The sequence below is a fragment of the Eucyclogobius newberryi genome, unplaced genomic scaffold (genome assembly GCF_026437365.1).
Source record: "Eucyclogobius newberryi isolate DKJ021-1_F unplaced genomic scaffold, fEucNew1.0.hap1 SCAF_10, whole genome shotgun sequence".
Lineage (NCBI taxonomy): Eukaryota > Metazoa > Chordata > Actinopteri > Gobiiformes > Gobiidae > Eucyclogobius > Eucyclogobius newberryi.
The window spans coordinates 3,700,987-3,725,494 of NW_027315724.1; the positions used below are offsets into that span (position 1 = coordinate 3,700,987).

Here is a 24,508-nt window from a genome sequence, read left to right on the forward strand (position 1 = left end):
AAACTGAAGCTCAGTGTTCGTGAAATTACAATGTTTTTTCTTGACACATTTCAGTTTATGAGAACAAACATTTTGTAATTTATTTTTATCGACCCAGTAATTGCTTCAAAAACAGCGTAGGCTGTATAAAGCTCTTTATTTCTTATATTTTTCATTGTTTTATGTTTTACCTTATGTTCGGCCCGCGACCCAGCCTGAGCGTCCAAATTCGGCCCTAAAAGAGTTTGACACCCCTGCTTTAGAGTGTTAGGGTTAGGTTCAAAGTCCTGACCTGAATCCTATTGAGATGCTGTGGCATGACCTTAAAAAGGTGGTTCATGATTGAAAACCCTCCAGTGTGGCTGAATTACAACAATTCTGTAAATATGAGTGGGCCAAAAGTTTTTGAAAATGCTTAATTGCCGTTGTTTCTGCTAAGTTTGGCCCAACCAGTTATTAGGTTTAGGCCGTAATTACTTTTTCACACCACTGTAAATAATAAAGCAAAGGTAATAAATGTCCTTGCTTACCGGTTGAGTGGGGCTTCAGGGAAAACTTGGGAACCCTGAACCATGGGGAGGATTCCTTGTCGTCAGAACTGAGGTTTGTTCGCTGGGAGTCCTCCGTCCACGTCAGGACCTTGGCTGAGCTTTCCATAGTAAAGTATGAAGGGGATTCTAACCCATCTCTCTCTTTCCTCTCTCTTCTTATGTTTGATGACATTAGTTCTTTTGATAATTGTAGTCCACTTGGTAAAGAATCACAAGTTGTTTCCACTGCTTCCTTGCTCATCAGTGATGATTGTGCTCCTTGTTTGCCATCCAAGCCTTCTTCTCTTGGAGATATCTGTATAGATGGGGATGTTATCTCAACTTTTGGAAGTTTAATTCGACCACCGATAATTCCTTTTTCATTCTGAATAAATGTTTTCTCTGCACTGTGGGTTACATGAATTGATTTCTCTAGTGCACTTACATGAAATGATTCTGTTGTAACTGTAGGAGAGCATATAGGGGGGATCTCCATCCCTTTTCCCCTTAATCGGCCCATTTCATCTGAAAATTGTTGATTTGACTTCCTGAAGCTTGGCTGCATTTCGACGGTCCCTGATCCAACATGAGCTGTTTGGAGTTGCTTGGAACAAGGACTTACAGACTCATCAGGATTAACAAGCACAAATACAGCTCTCTTCACTTTAGGTACTTTTGGGCTTTCATAGTGAATCTCTTGCCCAAAAATATCGAGTCTTTCTTCTGCTGAAGACAAGGATGGTAATGGCACACCAAATTTAGGGATCTTAAATGGTTTGTCTTTTAATATTTGAACATCCTCATCCTCTGGTGACATGCCAATATCAAAGTCAATGTCTGGGATTCTTGGGGCCTGAATTTGTCTGGAGAAAACCTCCTCTGACCCAGTTCCTGCTTGGACTTGCATCGTGGGAACTGATTTGCTTGTACTACCCTTTCCCTCGAAATCACTGCTGTGCATCGAGCTTGTCGGGTCTTTTCTATCGGGTCCTGTTTTAGCTTTCTGTATTTTCTTTTTTGGCATTCCTATATTAAATTTTGTTCCTTTAACTTTTGCTTTTAACTTGCCACCATCATTCTGATCTCTGTTTGGTAAATCTATATTTAACTCAACTTTGCTATCTAATCCAAAATTGGTTTCAGAATTGGAGCGGAAATAAGAAACAACTCCATGTGTTGGGTTTATTTTCATGTCAGGTATTTTGAACTTTCCACCTACTGATCTTTCAAGGTGAGCTTCAGGCCTTTCTGTGGTGATACCTGGACCCCCGATCTGTACTTTTGGGAGAATTAGATCGACTTTAGGCATTTTAAACTTTGCACCAGTGGGACCCTGTATATCTACTTCTGGACATTCCATTTTTCCCTTCGGAAGAGTTGTTTCAATGTCTAGCTCTGAAGCCATTCCCTTTCCTTTGGGCAAAGATATGTCAATGTTGGGCATCTTGATGTCAGGCATTTTAAATTTCCCTCCTTTAGAAACATCTATGTCAACTTCAGGACCTTCAAGCTTTCCTTTTGGAAGTGAAATATCAACGGAAGGAAGATTTGGATGAGGCATCTTAAAACGTCCTCCGATTCCTCCCATTTCGAGCTCAGGTCCCTCTATGCGTCCTTTAGGAAGAGATATGTCAACATCTGGCATATTTAGTTTTCCCATTTTTGAACCTTCCACATCAATTGCTGGGCCTTTGCTGTTTCCTTTTGGTAAAGAAATGTCAACATTTGGCATTTGAATATGTGGCATTTTGAACTTTCCACCTGCTGATCCTTCTAGGTGAGCTTCAGGCCTTTCTGTGGTGATCCCTGGACCCTCAATCTTTCCTTTTGGGAGAGTTAGGTCTATTTTAGGCATTTTGATACCAGGCATTTTGAACTTTGCACCAGTAGGACCCTCTATATCGACTTCTGGGCCTTCAATTTTCCCTTTTGGAAGGGAAATATCAGTGGAAGGTAGGGACCCTTCTATCTCAAACTCTGGACCATTACCTTTTGCTCTGGGTAAAGATATGTCAACATCTGGCATTTTAAGGTGAGGCATCTTGAACTTCCTTCCTTTAGGGCCCTCTATATCAACTTCTGGACCCGCTATCTTTCCGCTTGGAAGTGAAATATCTACAGAAGGAAGTGATGCTCCAACTTCTGCTTCTATACCTTTCCCCTTTCCTTTGGGCAAAGATATGTCAATTTTGGGCATCTTGATGTTAGGCATTTTGAATTTTGCTCCCTCAGCATCAATTTCAGGACCTTCGATCTTCCCTTTGGGCAGAGAAATATCTATATCAGGCATTTTGATGTCAGGCATTTCAAACTTTCCTTGCTTATGCCCTTCGATATGCACTCCAGGAGCCTCTATGTTGATTTTAGGACTCGTTGTCTTCGCTTTGGGCAGAGTTATGTCAACAGAAGGCATTTTAAGGTCAGGCATTTTAAATTTCCCTCCTTTAGAAACATCTATGTCAACTTCAGGACCTTCAAGCTTTCCTTTTGGAAGTGAAATATCAACGGAAGGAAGATTTGGATGAGGCATCTTAAAACGTCCTCCGATTCCTCCCATTTCCAGCTCAGGTCCCTCTATGCTTCCTTTAGGAAGAGATATATCAACATCTGGCATATTTAGTTTTCCCATTTTTGAACCTTCCACATCAATTGCTGGGCCTTTGCTGTTTCCTTTTGGTAAAGAAATGTCAACATTTGGCATTTTAATATGTGGCATTTTGAACTTTCCACCTGCTGATCCTTCTAGGTGAGCTTCAGGCCTTTCTGTGGTGATCCCTGGACCCTCAATCTTTCCTTTTGGGAGAGTTAGGTCTATTTTAGGCATTTTGATACCAGGCATTTTGAACTTTGCACCAGTAGGACCCTCTATATCGACTTCTGGGCCTTCAATTTTCCCTTTTGGAAGGGAAATATCAGTGGAAGGTAGGGACCCTTCTATCTCAAACTCTGGACCATTACCTTTTGCTCTGGGTAAAGATATGTCAACATCTGGCATTTTAAGGTGAGGCATCTTGAACTTCCTTCCTTTAGGGCCCTCTATATCAACTTCTGGACCCTCTATCTTTCCCCTTGGAAGTGAAATATCTACAGAAGGAAGTGATGCTCCAACTTCTGCTTCTATACCTTTTCCCGTTCCTTTGGGCAAAGATATGTCAATTTTGGGCATCTTGATGTTAGGCATTTTGAATTTTGCTCCCTCAGCATCAATTTCAGGACCTTCGATCTTCCCTTTGGGCAGAGAAATATCTATATCAGGCATTTTGATGTCAGGCATTTCAAACTTTCCTTGCTTATGCCCTTCGACATGCACTCCAGGAGCCTCTATGTTGATTTTAGGACTCGTTGTCTTCGCTTTGGGCAGAGTTATGTCAACAGAATGCATTTTAAGGTCAGGCATTTTAAATTTCCCTCCTTTAGAAACATCTATGTCAACTTCAGGACTTTCAAGCTTTCCTTTTGGAAGTGAAATATCAACGGAAGGAAGATTTGGATGAGGCATCTTAAAACGTCCTCCGATTCCTCCCATTTCGAGCTCAGGTCCCTCTATGCTTCCTTTAGGAAGAGATATGTCAACATCTGGCATATTTAGTTTTCCCATTTTTGAACCTTCCACATCAATTGCTGGGCCTTTGCTGTTTCCTTTTGGTAAAGAAATGTCAACATTTGGCATTTTAATATGTGGCATTTTGAACTTTCCACCTGCTGATCCTTCTAGGTGAGCTTCAGGCCTTTCTGTGGTGATCCCTGGACCCTCAATCTTTCCTTTTGGGAGAGTTAGGTCTATTTTAGGCATTTTGATACCAGGCATTTTGAACTTTGCACCAGTAGGACCCTCTATATCGACTTCTGGGCCTTCAATTTTCCCTTTTGGAAGGGAAATATCAGTGGAAGGTAGGGACCCTTCTATCTCAAACTCTGGACCATTACCTTTTGCTCTGGGTAAAGATATGTCAACATCTGGCATTTTAAGGTGAGGCATCTTGAACTTCCTTCCTTTAGGGCCCTCTATATCAACTTCTGGACCCGCTATCTTTCCGCTTGGAAGTGAAATATCTACAGAAGGAAGTGATGCTCCAACTTCTGCTTCTATACCTTTCCCCTTTCCTTTGGGCAAAGATATGTCAATTTTGGGCATCTTGATGTTAGGCATTTTGAATTTTGCTCCCTCAGCATCAATTTCAGGACCTTCGATCTTCCCTTTGGGCAGAGAAATATCTATATCAGGCATTTTGATGTCAGGCATTTCAAACTTTCCTTGCTTATGCCCTTCAATATGCACTCCAGGAGCCTCTATGTTGATTTTAGGACTCGTTGTCTTTGCTTTGGGCAGAGTTATGTCAACAGAAGGCATTTTAATGTCAGGCATTTTAAATTTCCCTCCTTTAGAAACATCTATGTCAACTTCAGGACCTTCAAGCTTTCCTTTTGGAAGTGAAATATCAACCGAAGGAAGATTTGGATGAGGCATCTTAAAACGTCCTCCGATTCCTCCCATTTCCAGCTCAGGTCCCTCTATGCTTCCTTTAGGAAGAGATATGTCAACATCTGGCATATTTAGTTTTCCCATTTTTGAACCTTCCACATCAATTGCTGGGCCTTTGCTGTTTCCTTTTGGTAAAGAAATGTCAACATTTGGCATTTTAATATGTGGCATTTTGAACTTTCCACCTGCTGATCCTTCTAGGTGAGCTTCAGGCCTTTCTGTGGTGATCCCTGGACCCTCAATCTTTCCTTTTGGGAGAGTTAGGTCTATTTTAGGCATTTTGATACCAGGCATTTTGAACTTTGCACCAGTAGGACCCTCTATATCGACTTCTGGGCCTTCAATTTTCCCTTTTGGAAGGGAAATATCAGTGGAAGGTAGGGACCCTTCTATCTCAAACTCTGGACCATTACCTTTTGCTCTGGGTAAAGATATGTCAACATCTGGCATTTTAAGGTGAGGCATCTTGAACTTCCTTCCTTTAGGGCCCTCTATATCAACTTCTGGACCCGCTATCTTTCCGCTTGGAAGTGAAATATCTACAGAAGGAAGTGATGCTCCAACTTCTGCTTCTATACCTTTCCCCTTTCCTTTGGGCAAAGATATGTCAATTTTGGGCATCTTGATGTTAGGCATTTTGAATTTTGCTCCCTCAGCATCAATTTCAGGACCTTCGATCTTCCCTTTGGGCAGAGAAATATCTATATCAGGCATTTTGATGTCAGGCATTTCAAACTTTCCTTGCTTATGCCCTTCAATATGCACTCCAGGAGCCTCTATGTTGATTTTAGGACTCGTTGTCTTTGCTTTGGGCAGAGTTATGTCAACAGAAGGCATTTTAATGTCAGGCATTTTAAATTTCCCTCCTTTAGAAACATCTATGTCAACTTCAGGACCTTCAAGCTTTCCTTTTGGAAGTGAAATATCAACCGAAGGAAGATTTGGATGAGGCATCTTAAAACGTCCTCCGATTCCTCCCATTTCCAGCTCAGGTCCCTCTATGCTTCCTTTAGGAAGAGATATATCAACATCTGGCATATTTAGTTTTCCCATTTTTGAACCTTCCACATCAATTGCTGGGCCTTTGCTGTTTCCTTTTGGTAAAGAAATGTCAACATTTGGCATTTGAATATGTGGCATTTTGAACTTTCCACCTGCTGATCCTTCTAGGTGAGCTTCAGGCCTTTCTGTGGTGATCCCTGGACCCTCAATCTTTCCTTTTGGGAGAGTTAGGTCTATTTTAGGCATTTTGATACCAGGCATTTTGAACTTTGCACCAGTAGGACCCTCTATATCGACTTCTGGGCCTTCAATTTTCCCTTTTGGAAGGGAAATATCAGTGGAAGGTAGGGACCCTTCTATCTCAAACTCTGGACCATTACCTTTTGCTCTGGGTAAAGATATGTCAACATCTGGCATTTTAAGGTGAGGCATCTTGAACTTCCTTCCTTTAGGGCCCTCTATATCAACTTCTGGACCCTCTATCTTTCCGCTTGGAAGTGAAATATCTACAGAAGGAAGTGATGCTCCAACTTCTGCTTCTATACCTTTCCCCGTTCCTTTGGGCAAAGATATGTCAATTTTGGGCATCTTGATGTTAGGCATTTTGAATTTTGCTCCCTCAGCATCAATTTCAGGACCTTCGATCTTCCCTTTGGGCAGAGAAATATCTATATCAGGCATTTTGATGTCAGGCATTTCAAACTTTCCTTGCTTATGCCCTTCGATATGCACTCCAGGAGCCTCTATGTTGATTTTAGGACTCGTTGTCTTCGCTTTGGGCAGAGTTATGTCAACAGAAGGCATTTTAATGTCAGGCATTTTAAATTTCCCTCCTTTAGAAACATCTATGTCAACTTCAGGACCTTCAAGCTTTCCTTTTGGAAGTGAAATATCAACCGAAGGAAGATTTGGATGAGGCATCTTAAAACGTCCTCCGATTCCTCCCATTTCCAGCTCAGGTCCCTCTATGCTTCCTTTAGGAAGAGATATATCAACATCTGGCATATTTAGTTTTCCCATTTTTGAACCTTCCACATCAATTGCTGGGCCTTTGCTGTTTCCTTTTGGTAAAGAAATGTCAACATTTGGCATTTTAATATGTGGCATTTTGAACTTTCCACCTGCTGATCCTTCTAGGTGAGCTTCAGGCCTTTCTGTGGTGATCCCTGGACCCTCAATCTTTCCTTTTGGGAGAGTTAGGTCTATTTTAGGCATTTTGATACCAGGCATTTTGAACTTTGCACCAGTAGGACCCTCTATATCGACTTCTGGGCCTTCAATTTTCCCTTTTGGAAGGGAAATATCAGTGGAAGGTAGGGACCCTTCTATCTCAAACTCTGGACCATTACCTTTTGCTCTGGGTAAAGATATGTCAACATCTGGCATTTTAAGGTGAGGCATCTTGAACTTCCTTCCTTTAGGGCCCTCTATATCAACTTCTGGACCCTCTATCTTTCCGCTTGGAAGTGAAATATCTACAGAAGGAAGTGATGCTCCAACTTCTGCTTCTATACCTTTTCCCGTTCCTTTGGGCAAAGATATGTCAATTTTGGGCATCTTGATGTTAGGCATTTTGAATTTTGCTCCCTCAGCATCAATTTCAGGACCTTCGATCTTCCCTTTGGGCAGAGAAATATCTATATCAGGCATTTTGATGTCAGGCATTTCAAACTTTCCTTGCTTATGCCCTTCGATATGCACTCCAGGAGCCTCTATGTTGATTTTAGGACTCGTTGTCTTCGCTTTGGGCAGAGTTATGTCAACAGAATGCATTTTAAGGTCAGGCATTTTAAATTTCCCTCCTTTAGAAACATCTATGTCAACTTCAGGACCTTCAAGCTTTCCTTTTGGAAGTGAAATATCAACCGAAGGAAGATTTGGATGAGGCATCTTAAAACGTCCTCCGATTCCTCCCATTTCCAGCTCAGGTCCCTCTATGCTTCCTTTAGGAAGAGATATATCAACATCTGGCATATTTAGTTTTCCCATTTTTGAACCTTCCACATCAATTGCTGGGCCTTTGCTGTTTCCTTTTGGTAAAGAAATGTCAACATTTGGCATTTTAATATGTGGCATTTTGAACTTTCCACCTGCTGATCCTTCTAGGTGAGCTTCAGGCCTTTCTGTGGTGATCCCTGGACCCTCAATCTTTCCTTTTGGGAGAGTTAGGTCTATTTTAGGCATTTTGATACCAGGCATTTTGAACTTTGCACCAGTAGGACCCTCTATATCGACTTCTGGGCCTTCAATTTTCCCTTTTGGAAGGGAAATATCAGTGGAAGGTAGGGACCCTTCTATCTCAAACTCTGGACCATTACCTTTTGCTCTGGGTAAAGATATGTCAACATCTGGCATTTTAAGGTGAGGCATCTTGAACTTCCTTCCTTTAGGGCCCTCTATATCAACTTCTGGACCCTCTATCTTTCCCCTTGGAAGTGAAATATCTACAGAAGGAAGTGATGCTCCAACTTCTGCTTCTATACCTTTCCCCGTTCCTTTGGGCAAAGATATGTCAATTTTGGGCATCTTGATGTTAGGCATTTTGAATTTTGCTCCCTCAGCATCAATTTCAGGACCTTCGATCTTCCCTTTGGGCAGAGAAATATCTATATCAGGCATTTTGATGTCAGGCATTTCAAACTTTCCTTGCTTATGCCCTTCGATATGCACTCCAGGAGCCTCTATGTTGATTTTAGGACTCGTTGTCTTCGCTTTGGGCAGAGTTATGTCAACAGAAGGCATTTTAATGTCAGGCATTTTAAATTTCCCTCCTTTAGAAACATCTATGTCAACTTCAGGACCTTCAAGCTTTCCTTTTGGAAGTGAAATATCAACGGAAGGAAGATTTGGATGAGGCATCTTAAAACGTCCTCCGATTCCTCCCATTTCCAGCTCAGGTCCCTCTATGCTTCCTTTAGGAAGAGATATATCAACATCTGGCATATTTAGTTTTCCCATTTTTGAACCTTCCACATCAATTGCTGGGCCTTTGCTGTTTCCTTTTGGTAAAGAAATGTCAACATTTGGCATTTTAATATGTGGCATTTTGAACTTTCCACCTGCTGATCCTTCTAGGTGAGCTTCAGGCCTTTCTGTGGTGATCCCTGGACCCTCAATCTTTCCTTTTGGGAGAGTTAGGTCTATTTTAGGCATTTTGATACCAGGCATTTTGAACTTTGCACCAGTAGGACCCTCTATATCGACTTCTGGGCCTTCAATTTTACCTTTTGGAAGGGAAATATCAATGGAAGGAAGGCCACCTTCTATCTCAAACTCTGGATCATTACCTTTTGCTCTGGGTAAAGATATGTCAACATCTGGCATTTTAAGGTGAGGCATCTTTAACCTTTTTCCTTTAGGGCCCTCTATATCAACCTCTGGACCTTCTATCTTTCCTTTTTGAAGTGAAATATCAACAGAAGGAAGAATTGGATGAGGCATTTTTAAACTTTTTCCTTTTCCTCCTATTTCCAGCTCAGTTCCTTCCATGCTTCCTTTGGGAACAGATATGTCAAATTTTGGAATTGAAACGTCAATTGTTGGTATTTTGGGCATTTTTAGACTTCCATCAGACACATTGATGTTTGTTTCTGAACCCTCCACTACAGGTTTTTGCAGAAGAACTTCAGTGTCTGGAGATGGAATTGTTGTTTTCCCTGCCATTGAAAACTTTGGTAGTTTTATATTAACATCTGGTCCATGGAAGCCGCTTTTTACCTCTAAGTTTGCTTCTAGTTTTGCCCCACCATCTCCCTCTGTTCGTATTTTAGGGGATGTTGTTTCTAAATGTACGCCAGAACATTGAGCAGATGTGTTTGTTTTGTTCCTGGAAAATCCAAACAAAGGCAGTTTTATTTTAGTTTTCTTTCCCTTAACCTTTTTTTTTCCACCAACCTCCAGTACCCCACTTTTTACTCTTGACTGTCCATTAAACCCTGGAGATGAACTTGGCCCTTTGACAGAAATACAGGGTGGATCATAACTACTTCCAGAAGAAGGTCTGCTGCCCTCTGCTCTCAGAAGCTCTATTTCTCCATCATCACCTTTCTTTGAGTGACCAAAATCTAAGTCAACTTTGGGCGCTGAAATGTCAACTGTAGGTAGTTTGAAGGATGGAAAAGTCATACTATTCCCTGACTGTTCTATTTTTTCTTTTGAAAGCGTAAAATCTAAGTCTGGCATATGTATTTTCCTTTCTTTCATCTCAGGTCCTTTAACTTCTACATCTGCTTGTGCTATATTGGCTTCTAGGGATGCAATGTCCACTTTAGGCATTTTCATCTTTGCATCTGAACTAAGGTCAACGTCTACTCCTTCTTTTGAGTGCCTTTTTGAAAGATCAATTTTTGGCATCTCAAATCCGGCTGCACCTTTGACGTTTGGCCCTTGAAATTGCCTTTTTGCCTCAGGTAGTTTGACATCTGGGAGGGGTATGTCAATGGGCAGACTGTCTTCCACATTACATTCTATTGTGCATCTTTCTTTCTTGACCTTTGCAATGGTCATGTCCACCTTAGGTAATGACATAGTCTCTTCTTGCATTTCTATTGATGTCTTTAGTGGGTCAATTTTGGGAAGAATTACATTAAAATCTGGCATTTTGAACTGTCCATCTCCTCCAACATAATGACCAATGTCCACATCTTCACTGCCTGTTTTCAGTGTAACATCTGCTTTAGCATGTCTTACATCCGACAAGTCCATTTTTGGCATACAGATTTTTGGATGCTTAAATGTTCCTTCCACTTCATCAGGAACTCTTTGTCCACTGTCCATATTCAAGCTGACATCAGATGCAGAGATATCCACAGCCGGCAGCACCATCTTCCCAGCTCCTGTCACTTCTACACCAGGCCGTCCCTCCAGTTTGGACATATTGACTGAGGCTGCCCCCGGGTCACCTGCTGACACCTTTACTTGGGGAGGGGGAGAGATTTTGACATCTGCCTTTATATTCACATCACCTTCCAGCTCTTCTGAATGTTGTGACAGTCGTATCTTTGGAAGTTTTGACGTTGGCATTCTAAGATTAGCATTACCTTTGCCAACATCAACCTTTCCGGCCTCTGCATTCAATTTTCCTTGAAGGTCTGCCCCTTCACGAGGAGGAAGCAAAGCAACTTTGGGTTTACTCATCTCTGCTCTGCCCATGTGCTCTGCATGGCCATCTTCAGGAAAACTGAGTTCTACCTCTGGTGGGACAGAACCAGACTTTGTGTGTTTGGACTTTGGAAAGTTTATGCCAAATTTGTGGGCTTTTCCATGAACTTTTACTTTTTCTCCAGCCATTTTAACCTGCACTGTTTCAACTTCTGGCTCTGCTTTGCACTCTGCCTTTGCTTTCATGTGTGGAAACCTGTCATACAAAAGCACATTTAGAATGAGATTATTTGTACATTTGTTCTGACCCTCATTGCAGGAGCAGCTGCAGCTCACCTGACGAACGCTCTGCTCTTTCCTGCAGATCCAACTTGCTCCTTGGAACTCCGGGTTTGTTTTAATTTGGGAAGTGAGAACTCCACTTCCACATCACTCTGGTCCACACTGGGGGATCTTTCCTCCATATCCGGATCTTCTTTGTGCCTTTCTTTTAGCCTTTTCAGGCCAAAGCGACCTCCTCTTTTCTTTTGGGTTTTAAATGGCTTCATCCCCTTCACACTCTGAAACATCACAAATCATGGGCAATATTCAACCCCAAGCTATAGTCTTAGTGTGAAAACAATCTGCATAAAGACAAGTAATTATGCAATTATATTGAAATTGGTAGTATATTTAGTATTGTAGCCTACTAGTTTACTTTGACTTGTAATTAACATTTATAATAATACATAATTTATTAGTAAATAATCATTCATACATTTGTTTTTGTTTAATATGTGCAACCAAATGCAAGATCCAAGATTAATTTGTGGTCATAGTACGCAAGCTTATCACCACACTCTTACCAGTTTAGTCACTTTGCCTCGAGGGCCTTTGACCTCTACACTGGGCAGTCTGGGGGCCTCTTCTGTGACCGTCCTCTTCACCTGGAAGCTGACTTTATATGGCTCTGCACATTGAAGGATCTTTAACGCGTCTTCATACTTGACATTATCAAAGTAGACTTTGGCACTCAAGAGTTGATCTCCTGCAGAGAGAAAATATGAAAATAAGCATTCTAACATTTTATATCTAAGGGACTTTATTTGGGACTTCAGGGATGATGGCGCCTTAGCGCACAAGTGTCTGTCGGGATGTGGTCATACCGTGGAAATGATAGTAATAGTCTTCATTACAAGTTCACCTGGGGAGACCTGATATTTTTATGTGGGAGCAGAAATATGAAGAAACTGGACACTTATTTCAAGAACATGACTAGCAATGCTATAGCCAAGCTAGCTAGTTCCCCACCGGCGCTAACTTCTGTGTGCCCAGACACGGCCAGCACCGAATCTCTACCTAGAGAGAGAGGCCAGGCCTCGGCTCAAGCTCAATTGTTGTTCCGTCTGTACCATGAGCTCATGCCATCTCGAGCTCCAGATCAGATGAATTTGTAGAGGAGACACGGATTGGGATGGACCCAGTGATTATGGCGGCTTTATGGGAGACAAGATCACAAAGACACAAAGATGCATGATTTGAAATCCGAGAATGGCAAGCTGGAAACCCAAGCCAAGGAGGAGGTCTCGGGCCTGAGGGACACCGTTTCTGCTTTGCAAACCAAGTTGGCTATTTTAACAAACCATTTATAATAGATAAACTGGACAACCTGGAGAACAAAAGTGTGGATGTAATATGTGGATTGACAGCATTCCATAGGACACTGAGGGTAAGGATGCGGTCAAGTATGGATCCCCGAATATCTCCAACAAAAGCTGGGAAAATAAAGATTGACCATGCGCACCGCTCTCTGGCTCCGAAACTGGCTCTGAACCAGCATCATGCAGTTGCATGAAGTTTTGTTTTGTTTTGCATGTAGCACGGATTCAATTGACTGCGGAGTTTACAGTGTGTAGCTGGACATTTGTTGGCCGAGGGAGCTGACAGTGGCAGTAGGCCCTTACATCCGCCTGCAGCCTATGGTGTGTGACCTGAGCCTTTAAAAGAAGGTTCCATCACCTGCGCCATTTCTTTGTCACCTCAGTTTGGGAGACATATGCAAGCAGCACGAGAACATCAGCCTTGCCAAACGATGGCCCTAAAATCACTGATGTAGGGCTAAAGTCAGCGATTGTGACGGTGTTGTCATTGTTAACCAGTGAGTATTGCGCGTAATTCATTCACTCATTCAGCCGAACCAAAACCATTCTATTCTTTCTTGTCCTGTATTTTGCTCCATCCTTCTTCCATCAGCTTTGAGCAGCTTCATTGTCCCTGCTGAAGAGACCCGCCCACAGCATGATGCTGCACCACCATGTGACCGTGGAGATGGTCATGTGACCTGTTAGCTTTACACCACATTTAGCTTTAGATCAAAAAGTGGAGTTTGGTCTGATCAGACCAGATCACTTTCTTCCACATGTTTGCTGTGTCCTCCTCGTGGCTTCTGGAAAACTACAGACAGGACTTCTTATGGCCATTACTCAACAGTGGCTTCTCCATAAAGGCCAGATTTGTGTAGTGAGGACTAATAGTTGTCCTGTGGACAGATTCCTTGTCCACCTGAGCTGTGGGTCTCAGCAGCTCCTCCAGAGTTCCCATGGGCCATTGCATCTCTTATCAGTGCTCTCCTTGTTCAGAGGAAAGTTTTGGTGGACGGCCATGTCTTGGTAGGTTTGTAGTTGTGTCATACTCTTTCCATTTCAAGATGATGGATTTAACAGTGCTCTGTGAGATGTTCAAAGTTTGGGAAATCTTTGTGTAACCTAACCCAGCTTGAAACTTCTCCCTGTCTTCACAGAACAAGCTGCATTTACACCGAGATTAGAACACAGACAGGTAGACTCTATTGAATCATTAGGTCAACATCCAATCGTTCACCAATCATCATCAGGAAACTTCTGACAGCAGCCGTCTGCTCAGGGAAAAGAAGCTGAATACTTTTGGATGCTGTACGTTTCTTTTTCCATCATGTACAATTTTCCTTCCACTTCACAACTGTGTGCCGTTTTGTGTTGCCCTTTCATTAAAAATGCCAATGCCAGTACAATGCCATTTCTTTAAGTTTGTGGTTGTGACGTGACAAAAAGTTTGGTTCCACCCACAAGTCCGAAGGTTCACTAATCCGAAGCGAGCGGGGGGCCCCGAGGGGCAACCCCAGATGGCTTTTGGGTCTGATAAATGCACGCATCCCCGGAGGTCAGCGCTCGTTTGCATGTATTAGCTCTAGAATTGCCACAGTTATCCAAGTGACCGTAGAGCGATCAAAGGCACCATAACTGATTTAATGAGCCATTCGCAGTTTCACTGTACCGGCCGTGTGTACTTAGACTTGCATGGCTTAATCTTTGAGACAAGCATATGCAGGATCAACCAGGTCGCCCTCGGTGGCGCGCCGCGGAGAGCCGGAGAGCTCCCCATTTCGGACTTGTGAACCTTCGGATTTGTGGGCTGCCACCAAACATTCCAGTGGTATGAACACTTTTGGAAGCCACTGTACCTTGCTGCAGACTGAGGTGTTTTGCAGCTGGAGAGTCTTTGAGAACATCTCTCACAAAGATCCCGTGGTGTCCACCTCCAGTCACGCTGTAGCCACTGGCCCCCGCCTCAGCCTCTGTTTCCATCACGATCTCCACTGCTTCAGACATGTCCTCCTCGCTCTACGACACAGTCACATGTTGTTAGAGCAGATTCTAAACCTAAAGAGCTCATTCATCACTTCATGTTAGGATGTCAGAATGCAAGTGCTGGCTTCTGTCTATGAAGATTTAAAGGAGATTCTTTCAAATGTGTCTCCAGATATGAGGTAAATACGTTCAAATCCAATATAGCTTTTATTGAAAATAATTGTAATGCTGATGTATTAATTACAAAAACATTGAACATAATGGACAAAATGTTGATGTTATAATAATGTTCTCAAGATGGTTATTCTTTCAGAAAATGTAATGAACCTCACATGAGTCTCCCATTTGCATTACATGTTTTTAATTTATTAAAAACTGATTTTACTTTATAGAGTTGTCCCACACGTCCTTGTGCTTCTGTCCCCTTGGCTTTGTTAACGCAGCCCCAGACTACAGCCAAAGTGCAGGCTCCATGTCCCACGTGTGATGGTTCAGTCCGCATTGATGCAAAGCACGAGCTCTGGGGGCTACATCGTATTATATAGCGCAGAAGTAAGTGTCAAAATGGTTATTTTCTCAGCACAAAATGATGGCAGGGAGTTGGCAACAAAAGAGAACACTGACATTTCTGCGTTAGTGAATGAGTGGGAGGGAGAGGTCAGAAGGCTCCACAGGGGGGGAGAGCGGACCTCCAACTTGCTGTGACAGGGGCTACATGTGGGCTACAAATGTGCCCTAATACAATTAAATGGGGTCATCGGTGTTTATCGTGATCGTTTTTGCCGACACGTGTACATTATTTGTGCAAACGTGTGAATCAGAGCTACTTAAATACAGTAGGTTGCACTGGTGCCACTAGTGAAAAAGCATGGCCCAGATGCGCTCACTGGAACCTCCATGCTAACTTTAGCTAGGCATAGGCTGCAATCCGTCAACTTCTGCTGACTGAATATCACTGTGTTCTTTTCTTTCATTGCTTTTTTTGAGTGGAGTTAGTGCTCAAAATAGGAGCAGTAAATGCTAAGCAACCAAGTCCATCAGCGCCATCTTCAGATCACACGGCATGTTTTAATGTAAAAGGCCTCTCTCTGATCAGAATCCTTTTCACTAATCAGTGATTAAGGAGCTCATTTTGTTTGAAAATGGAATGAAGAGCGTCCCAGAGAAGTGCATGTCAGAGAAATGAATAATACCTTAGCTTCTGTCATCCTTCTGACATTTCTGATGAGTGTAATTTCATGGCTTCTTCACATTTGTTCATAGTAAATAGTCTAATGGGTGAAAGATGTTATGTTTTATCTGCACTCTGCTCTTTGTGCTGCTGCCTCTTGGCCAGGTCGTCGTTGAGACTTAGCTCTCAATTGACCAAATGAAAGTTAAATTGAATAAAAGGTTTGCAGTGAGGATTGTTGTGTGCGCTGACCGTCTGCTGGTCAGCTGGCTCAGGCTCCATGTCTCTCAGGTTTCTCTTCTGACTCAGCACCTGCTTCAGTTCAGCATGGAGCTTCTCCTTCTGCACCTGCAGACACCAGAACATCAGCCCCACAAGGGTTAGTTTCCCAAGCTTTTTAGAGGTCACCTTAACAACAATGAGTGTTATAGAATAATTACTAATTACAGTACTTAATTACGACATCCCTTACTTCCGGTGTCCACCACTGAGTTCGCGGCTCGCCCATCACCAAAGCTGAAGTCACTGAGATCAAAGTTTCTGGATGTTGTAGGACTGTCTTGGCTGACACGTCTGTGCAACATGGCGTGGCGGGGACAGTGTCTCTGGACTGGCAGACCGGGGTGGTGGTCCCTCTGTTCAAGAAGGGGGACCAGAGGGTGTGTTCCAGCTACAGAGGGATCACACTCCTCAGCCTCCCATAAGGTCTATTCCAGGTCCTGGAGAGGAGAATCTGACCGATAGTTGAACCTCAGATTCAGGAGGAGCAGGTTTAGGTCCTGGTGGTGGAACACTGGACCAGCTCTAGACTCTCCATCAGGTGCTCGAGGGTTCATGGGAGTTTGCCCAACCAGTCCACATGTGCTTTGTGGATCTGGAGAAGGCTTTCGACCGTGTCCCTCGGGTTGTCCTTTGGGACGAGTTCCGGGAGTACGGGGTCCAGGGCCCTTTGCTCAGGGCTGTCCAGTCCCTGTATGACCGGAGCAGGAGCTGTGTTCACTGCAGTGAGTCAGACCTGTTCCCAGTGAGGGACTCCTCAGGGCTGTGCTTTGTCAGTCAGGGGTCGGAGGGTGTGGTCAGGGGTCAGAGGGTGTTGTCAGGGGTCGGAGGGTGTCCGGTTTGGGGACCACAGGATCTCATTTCTGCTGTTTGCAGACGATGTTGTCCTGATGGCTCCATCAAACCCGGACCTGCAGCTGCACTGGGACGGTTTGAGCAGAGTGTGAAGCGGCTGGGATGAGAATCAGCTCCAGATCTTAGGTCATGGTTCTCAAGCAGAAAAAGGTGTCTTGCCCTCTCCAGGTGGGCGGAGTCCTTGACCCAAGTGGAGGAGTTCAAGTATCTCGGTGTCTTGTTCACGAGTGATGAAGGATGGAGCGTGAGATTGACAATTGGATTGATGCAGTCGCTACATCGACTGTTGTGGTAAAGGAGCTGAGTCTCAATTTACTGGTCACTCTACGTTCCTGACCTCACCTATGGTCATGAGTTTGGGTAATGACCGAAAGGACAAGATTGCGGATACAAGCGGTCGAAATGAGTTTCCTCCGCTGGGTGGCTGGGCGCTCCCTTAGAGGTAAGGTGAGGAGCTCGGCCACACGAGGGGAGCTCGGAGTAGAGCCGCTCTTGGGCACACACACACACACACACACACACATACACACACAGACTATATTTGGTATGAGTGTGCACACCACTCTCTCCGGGCTGTCCTGCTCCTCCGGGGGGCTGCTGTAGGGGCTGAGGGGCGGCGCTCTCCGGTCCCTCACCTGTGGTCAGACACACAGTCAGTATTGCCTTCTCCCATGTAAACAGAGAGAGAGACACAGACAGATATACAGGACATAGACGGATCAGGACTGTCTCCACTGTCTGAAGTGAAGCGTGTCCCGGCACATTTAAGGAGTCCGAGGTGGACACTGCAAGTACTGGATCTAAAGAGGTCTGATTTTGGCTTTACCTCAGGAAGAGCTAAGGCTGCAAATGCACCACAGCACACACCAGAGAGACACTGGTGGGGACACAGGCGACACAGGCAGGGGGGACACAGACATTGGACACAGACAGGGGGACACAGGCAGGAGGACACAGACATTGGACACAGACAGGAGGACACAGACAGGGGGACACAGGCGGGGAGACACAGATATTGGACACAGACATTTGACACAGACAGGGGGACACAGACAGGGGGAGACAGACATTGGACACAGACGGGAGGACACAGACATTGGACACAGACATTGGAAACAGACAGGGGGAGACAGATGGGGACACTGACGGGGGACAGAGAGGTGACTTACGGCTGAGTGTCTGGTGGGAGCAGGGACACAGACATGGCTGTCCTCTCTGTCCGAGTCTGAAAGTGGAGAACACTGTTAGGACCTGCTGGACCTCAGGCCTGGACAGCACGGTCAGGACCTGCTGGACCTCAGGCCTGGACAGCACGGTCAGGACCTGCTGGACCTCAGGCCTGGACAGCACGGTCAGGACCTGCTGGACCTCAGGCCTGGACAGCACGGTCAGGACCTGCTGTGTGGAGCTGCAGTAATTAATTCACTGATAGTGAGAAATCAACTATAACAAACTGACTTTATCAAGAAGAGACTTTGAGAATCAGCCTGAGCTCAAATGCTGTGGCATGAAACACACTCGTCTTTATTAGAAACATATAAATACAAATGTGTTTGTTGCAGAAAACCATTGGATTAAGTGTGATGTCATCAATATTTTTTTATAACCAAAACTCATATAATTTATATTTACAACAGGTTTTATCCAAATGAAGTCAAACGATTTTGGATAAAGGTTAAGATCAGTCTCACACACACACAGACACAGAAATACACACAAACACACACACACACACAGAGACATAGAGACACACACACACACACACACACACACACACACACAGACACAGACATAGACACACACACACACACACGCACGCACATACGAACACACGCGTACACACACACACACACACGCACACACACACAGATGCGCATACACACACACACACACACACACACACACACAGACACAGACACAGACATAGACACACACACACACACACGCACGCACGCACGCACGCACACACACACAGATGCGCATACACACACACACACACACACACGTGCGCACACACAGACACACACACACACACGCACGAACGAACACGCACACACACACACACACACACACACACACAGAAAGGGAGTGTGGAGAAGCCTGAAAACCATCTCAGGCTTCAAAATCCCCCCTGCCCAGACCAGACAGAGCGGGATCTACAGTGGGTGAATGATTTAAATTTGCACTTTTTGAGATTTGATCGGTCACCCGCCCCTCCCCCTGCACAGCTGCATGCTCCCTCTTCCACAGCCGGACAATGCCCCACCCCCGTCCCTCTTCACTTCTCCGCCCCGGACCATCAGCTCCCCACTTCGCCTGGACCCACCCATCCCCCCAGCACACGGTCCCCCTGCCAACCACTGACTGTCACAGCAGCACAGGTAAGGAGTGAGCTGAAGAGGATTAAAGTGAGGAAGGCAGCAGGACCTGACGGCATCAGCCCCAGGCTCCTTAAGTCCTGCGCAGATGAACTGTGTGGAGTTATGGAGCATGTCTTCAACATGAGCCTGAAGCTGAGGGTGGTACCACAGGTCTGGAAGACCTCCTGTCTGGTACCTGTGCCTAAGACACCGCACCCCAAAGACCTCAACAGCTTCAGGCCAGTGGCTCTCACTTCCCACCTGATGAAGACATTGGAGCTGGTCCTGGACCACCTCCGCTCCACCGTGAGCTCAGCCATGGACCCGCTGCAGTTTGCATATCGGTCTGGCATCGGAGTGGAGGACGCCGTCATCTCCTGCTGCACCGCTCTCTCTCTCACCTGGAAAAGCCTGGCAGCTCTGTGAGGATTCTGTTCATCGATCTTTCCAGCGCCTTCAACACCATCAGCTCCTGAGGGACAAGCTGGAGACGGCTGGTGTGGAGTATGACCTGGCAGAGTGGATCCTGGACTACCTCACAGACTGACCCCAGTTTGTGAGAGCCCGGAACTGTGTGTCTGACACTCGGACCTGCAGTGTGGGGGCGCTCTAGGGCACTGTCCTCGCACCCTTTCTCTTCACCCTTTACACTGCAGACTTCAGACATGGACAGCTGTGTCCTGCAGAAGTTCTCTGACCACTCATCATCGGACTCATCACAGACGATGATGTGGAGGACAGAGGACTGGAGCAGGACTTTGTGGAACCACCTCCTCATCAACGCGGAGAAGACCAAGGAGATGGTGGTGGACTTCCACAGAGGCCACGCCCCCCTCACCAGTGAACATCTAGGGACGGGACAGGCCACGCCCCCCTCACCAGTGAACAGGAACGGGACAGGCCACGCCCCCCTCACCAGTGAACATCCAGGGACGGGACATTGAGAGAGTGACTCATACAAGGACCTGGTGTTCATCTGAACCACAAACTGGACTCATAACACAGACTGTACAGGAAGAGCCAGAGTCGGCTCTACCTCCTGAGGAGACTCAGGTCTTCAGGAGTGACAGGGCCACTCCTGACAGGACCACTCCTGACAGGGCCACTCCTGAAGACCTTCTCTGACTCTGTGGTGCATCAGCTCCTGTAGGTGTGGTCTGCTGGAGCAGCAGCATCACAGAGAGGGAGAGGAAGAGGCTGGACAAATCTCCGTCCTGGGCTGTCCTCTGGACTCGGTGCAGGAGGTGGGGGACAGAAGGGTCCTGGCTAGATTCACATCTATGCTGGACCATGAGTGTCGCCCCCTGCAGGACACTCTGTCCCCTGCAGGACACTGTGCGCTCTGGAGAGCAGCTTCAGTGAGAGACTGATCCACCCTCGATGTGTGAAGGAGACGTTTCGTAGATCTTTCCTTCTGCTGCTGTCAGACTTTATAACAAACACTGCCCTGAACATGTGCAATACTGAATCAACCATGTGCAATACCTGTAAATAAGAGTGTTCTATTTTGTTTTTTATACGGTTTACTTACCTGCTAATAGTTTTACCTAGTCTTGTGCTAGTTATTTTTACTTTATTTTTATTTTATTCTATTATCATTATTTTATTATTATTATCTGATTTTTTTATCTTTATTTTGTATTTTTATTATCTATTTTATTTTATTTTATTTCCCCCCCTCCATTCCCTATTAAGATATGAGAGGAGTTTTTGTTAATAAGAGTTTTTTGTTTTGTTCATAAGAGTTCTATTAAGAGTGTGTTTGAAACTTCCTATAATCTGTCCTTTCCTCCTGTTTCTACTGCAGTGCAACAACGAAATTTCCCCTTGTGTGGACATTAAAGGATTATCTTATCTTAGACGCGCACACACACACACACACACACACACGCACACAGACGCACACACACACACACACACACACACGCACACAGACGCACACACACACACACACACACACACACACGCACACAGACGCACACACACACACACACACACACACACACACGCACACAGACGCACACACACACACACACACACACACACACACACGCACACAGACGCACACACACACACACACACACACACACACACACACACACACACGCACACAGACGCACACAGACGCACACACACACACACACACACACACACACACACACACGCACACAGACGCACACACACACACACACACACACACGCACACAGACGCACACACACACACGCACACAGACGCACACACACACACACACACACACACACACACACACACACGCACACAGACGCACACACACACACACACACACACACACACACACACACACACACACACACGCACACAGACGCACACACACACACACACACACACACGCACACAGACGCACACACACACACACACACACACACACACACACGCACACAGACGCACACACACACACACACACACACACACACACGCACACAGACGCACACACACACACACACACACACACACACGCACACAGACGCACACACACACACGCGCACGCGCACACACACACACACACGCGCACGCGCACACACACACACACGCGCACGCGCACACACACGCGCGCACGCGCACGCGCACACACACGCGCGCACGCACGCACACACACACACGCGCACACACACACACACACACGCACGCGCACACACACACACACGCGCGCACACACACACACACACGTGCACGCGCACACACACGCGCGCACGCACGCACGCACACACACATATATATATAATGCCCTCTCCTCGGGCCTTGCATTCTTTCCATGGTCCCAGCTCGGCCCCGCCCGCACCATCTGTGCAGACTCCTGTGCCACCACACCACATATTTGTCTCTTCAACTCCAATTAGGACCAGGACCATGTTTGTGGCACAACATACACGGCCCTGGCCGGGGCGCAGACCCTCTTGGTGGTCTCGCACTTGTTCTGGACGATGCAGTCAAATCTGTGCAGCGATTAGTCACAGAGCCCAAGCTTCTGACCAAAACTGCATTTACAACACGCAAAAACTATGGCAACTTAATGGGGCCTTATATATAAAAGTAAAACAAGATTTAAGGGGCTGTACCCCTTATAAAATAATAATAAAATAAAATCTGTCCCAGTGGAGCTATAAAAGCAGAAAGGATGCTGTCTGCAGAATGTGGCTGTTAGCATTAGCATGCTAATATTTGTCCGGGCTCTGAGAGCTGTGAAAAAAGCTACAAACAGTTTAAAATAGATCTGTTTTTCAAGATTTATAAGAGCGTAAACATCATGTACTTTAAACTCACAATTCTCCTTTCGGCTGTTGTGCAAATCAATCTGGAGTTTGGGATTTCTGGTTAAAGGCTCTGTCTTTCTTTTGCCCTCGATCATTTGTAAATGTGAAAGAATAATCCACAATCCCTGAAACTCTGATCAAGTTTGTTCATTCCAGCCGTGTGGAGTTTGGTGGTGCATGCTGGGACCACAACTACTGGACGTCTACTGGACGCAGCATAAACAGCTGTATTTTATTGTATCATTATGTTTTTATTTCATAAGACAGACTCAGCCTGAAGAGCAGAGATGCTTTGCACCAGATGCAAGAGCAAAACTCTTTCTCCATTTTGTTTCTGATCTAAAAGACATTATTCCACCTGTGCCATGTTTCTGACCCCACCTCATGGATCAGTGTCTGACTGAGGATTTACTCAGGACCAAACCCCGGTCTAAACTGTGCCTGAGACAAAACCAGGACTATTATGGTCTAAAAGTTAAATGGACCTGAGCATTGCAGGGATTCTCTGTTTGGCCTGTGTCAAAAAGCTACTTAAAAGTTTGAGAAGACCATTCCTTGACCCCCCACGGACCAGACGGCCCACCTGCTGCTGCATGTCCGTCTTATTATAGCAGCTCACATCTGCAGATCTGTGCATGTCCACCATGTCCACCATGTCCACCATGTCCACCATGTCCACCATGTCCACCATGTCCACCATGTCCACCATGTCCACCATGTCCACCATGTCCACTGTCCTGTTCCTCTCACTCATTGCTCGTCTCTGCTCCTCTCTGCCCCGGTTCCTTTTACCTCTGCTTCTCCCTGTCCAGCTCCTCTGCTCCTGCTCATTTTACTCCTGCTTCTCCCGGAATGTTCCAGAGTATGGCATTAAACACTTAAACGTCTATCTTCATGGAGCCAAGCAGGTGACACCACCTAGTTATAGGCGATCCCGCTCACACGATTTTTTTGTGACAGAATAAATGCAAGATGGATAGGTTTAAGGGTAGCTTCTCCCCCATCAGAGAAAGAAAAGTGGCATAGTGCACCTTTAAAGTTCTAGACCGGTCGTAAAAAGATTTCAAGTGCGATTTATTGATAAAGAAAAATATCACCAAATGCAATGGCCCATGGGAACTCTGCTGAGACCCACAGCTCAGGTGGACAAGGAATCTGTCCACAGGACAACTATTAGTCCTCACTACACATATGTGCAATTACTGTGAAATTCATGTGCAATCTATGTGCTGTCGTGACACATATTCATGTGCAATTACTGTCGTGATCACATGCAATGGTATTTATTTATGTATTTATTTGTCTATGGGAGTTTTTATTTATTTATAGGAGATCTTCTACTGAGAGTGTTTTTCAGACTTCCTATAAGTGATCTGTTCTTCTGTATCTACCTCTGTATCTACCTGCGTTGCACCAATGAAATTTCCCCATGTGGGACAATAAAGGAATATCTTATCTTATCTTACACAAATCTGGCCTTTATGGAGAAGCCACTGTTGAGTAATGGCGATAAGAAGTCCTGTCTGTAGTTTTCCAGAAGCCACGAGGAGGACACAGCAAACATGTGGAAGAAAGTGATCTGGTCTGATCAGACCAAACTCCACTTTTTGATCTAAAGCTAAATGTGGTGTAAAGCTAACAGGTCACATGACCATCTCCACGGTCACATGGTGGTGCAGCATCATGCTGTGGGCGGGTCTCTTCAGCAGGGACAATGAAGCTGCTCAGAGCTGATGGAAGAAGAAAGGCTGTTCCATAAAGTATAGAGTCAGGTCTTTCACACGACCTGTAGGTTACATCTGCCTTCATAATTCTAACCATCATAAATCATCAGCATAATCCTCTGGTCATTG

General features: G+C 45.2%; 1 protein-coding gene across 4 annotated transcripts in view; it reads right to left on the reverse strand.

Moving 5' to 3' along the window:
* prx (periaxin) overlaps positions 1-24,508 on the reverse strand; it is a 38,758-nt gene that overhangs the window by 5,662 nt on the left and 8,588 nt on the right. For 2 of the 4 annotated variants that reach the window (XM_072459888.1, XM_072459889.1), the window contains exons 2-8: positions 18,174-18,229; positions 17,565-17,639; positions 16,123-16,218; positions 14,573-14,732; positions 11,940-12,121; positions 11,431-11,654; positions 510-11,350 (exon numbers count right to left, since the gene is read on the reverse strand). In XM_072459888.1, the coding sequence (XP_072315989.1) occupies positions 510-11,350; positions 11,431-11,654; positions 11,940-12,121; positions 14,573-14,732; positions 16,123-16,218; positions 17,565-17,639; positions 18,174-18,229 (11,634 nt within the window). The remainder of the gene's footprint in view (positions 1-509; positions 11,351-11,430; positions 11,655-11,939; positions 12,122-14,572; positions 14,733-16,122; positions 16,219-17,564; positions 17,640-18,173; positions 18,230-24,508) is intronic. The other 2 variants (XM_072459891.1, XM_072459890.1) reach the window with 2 other exon arrangements.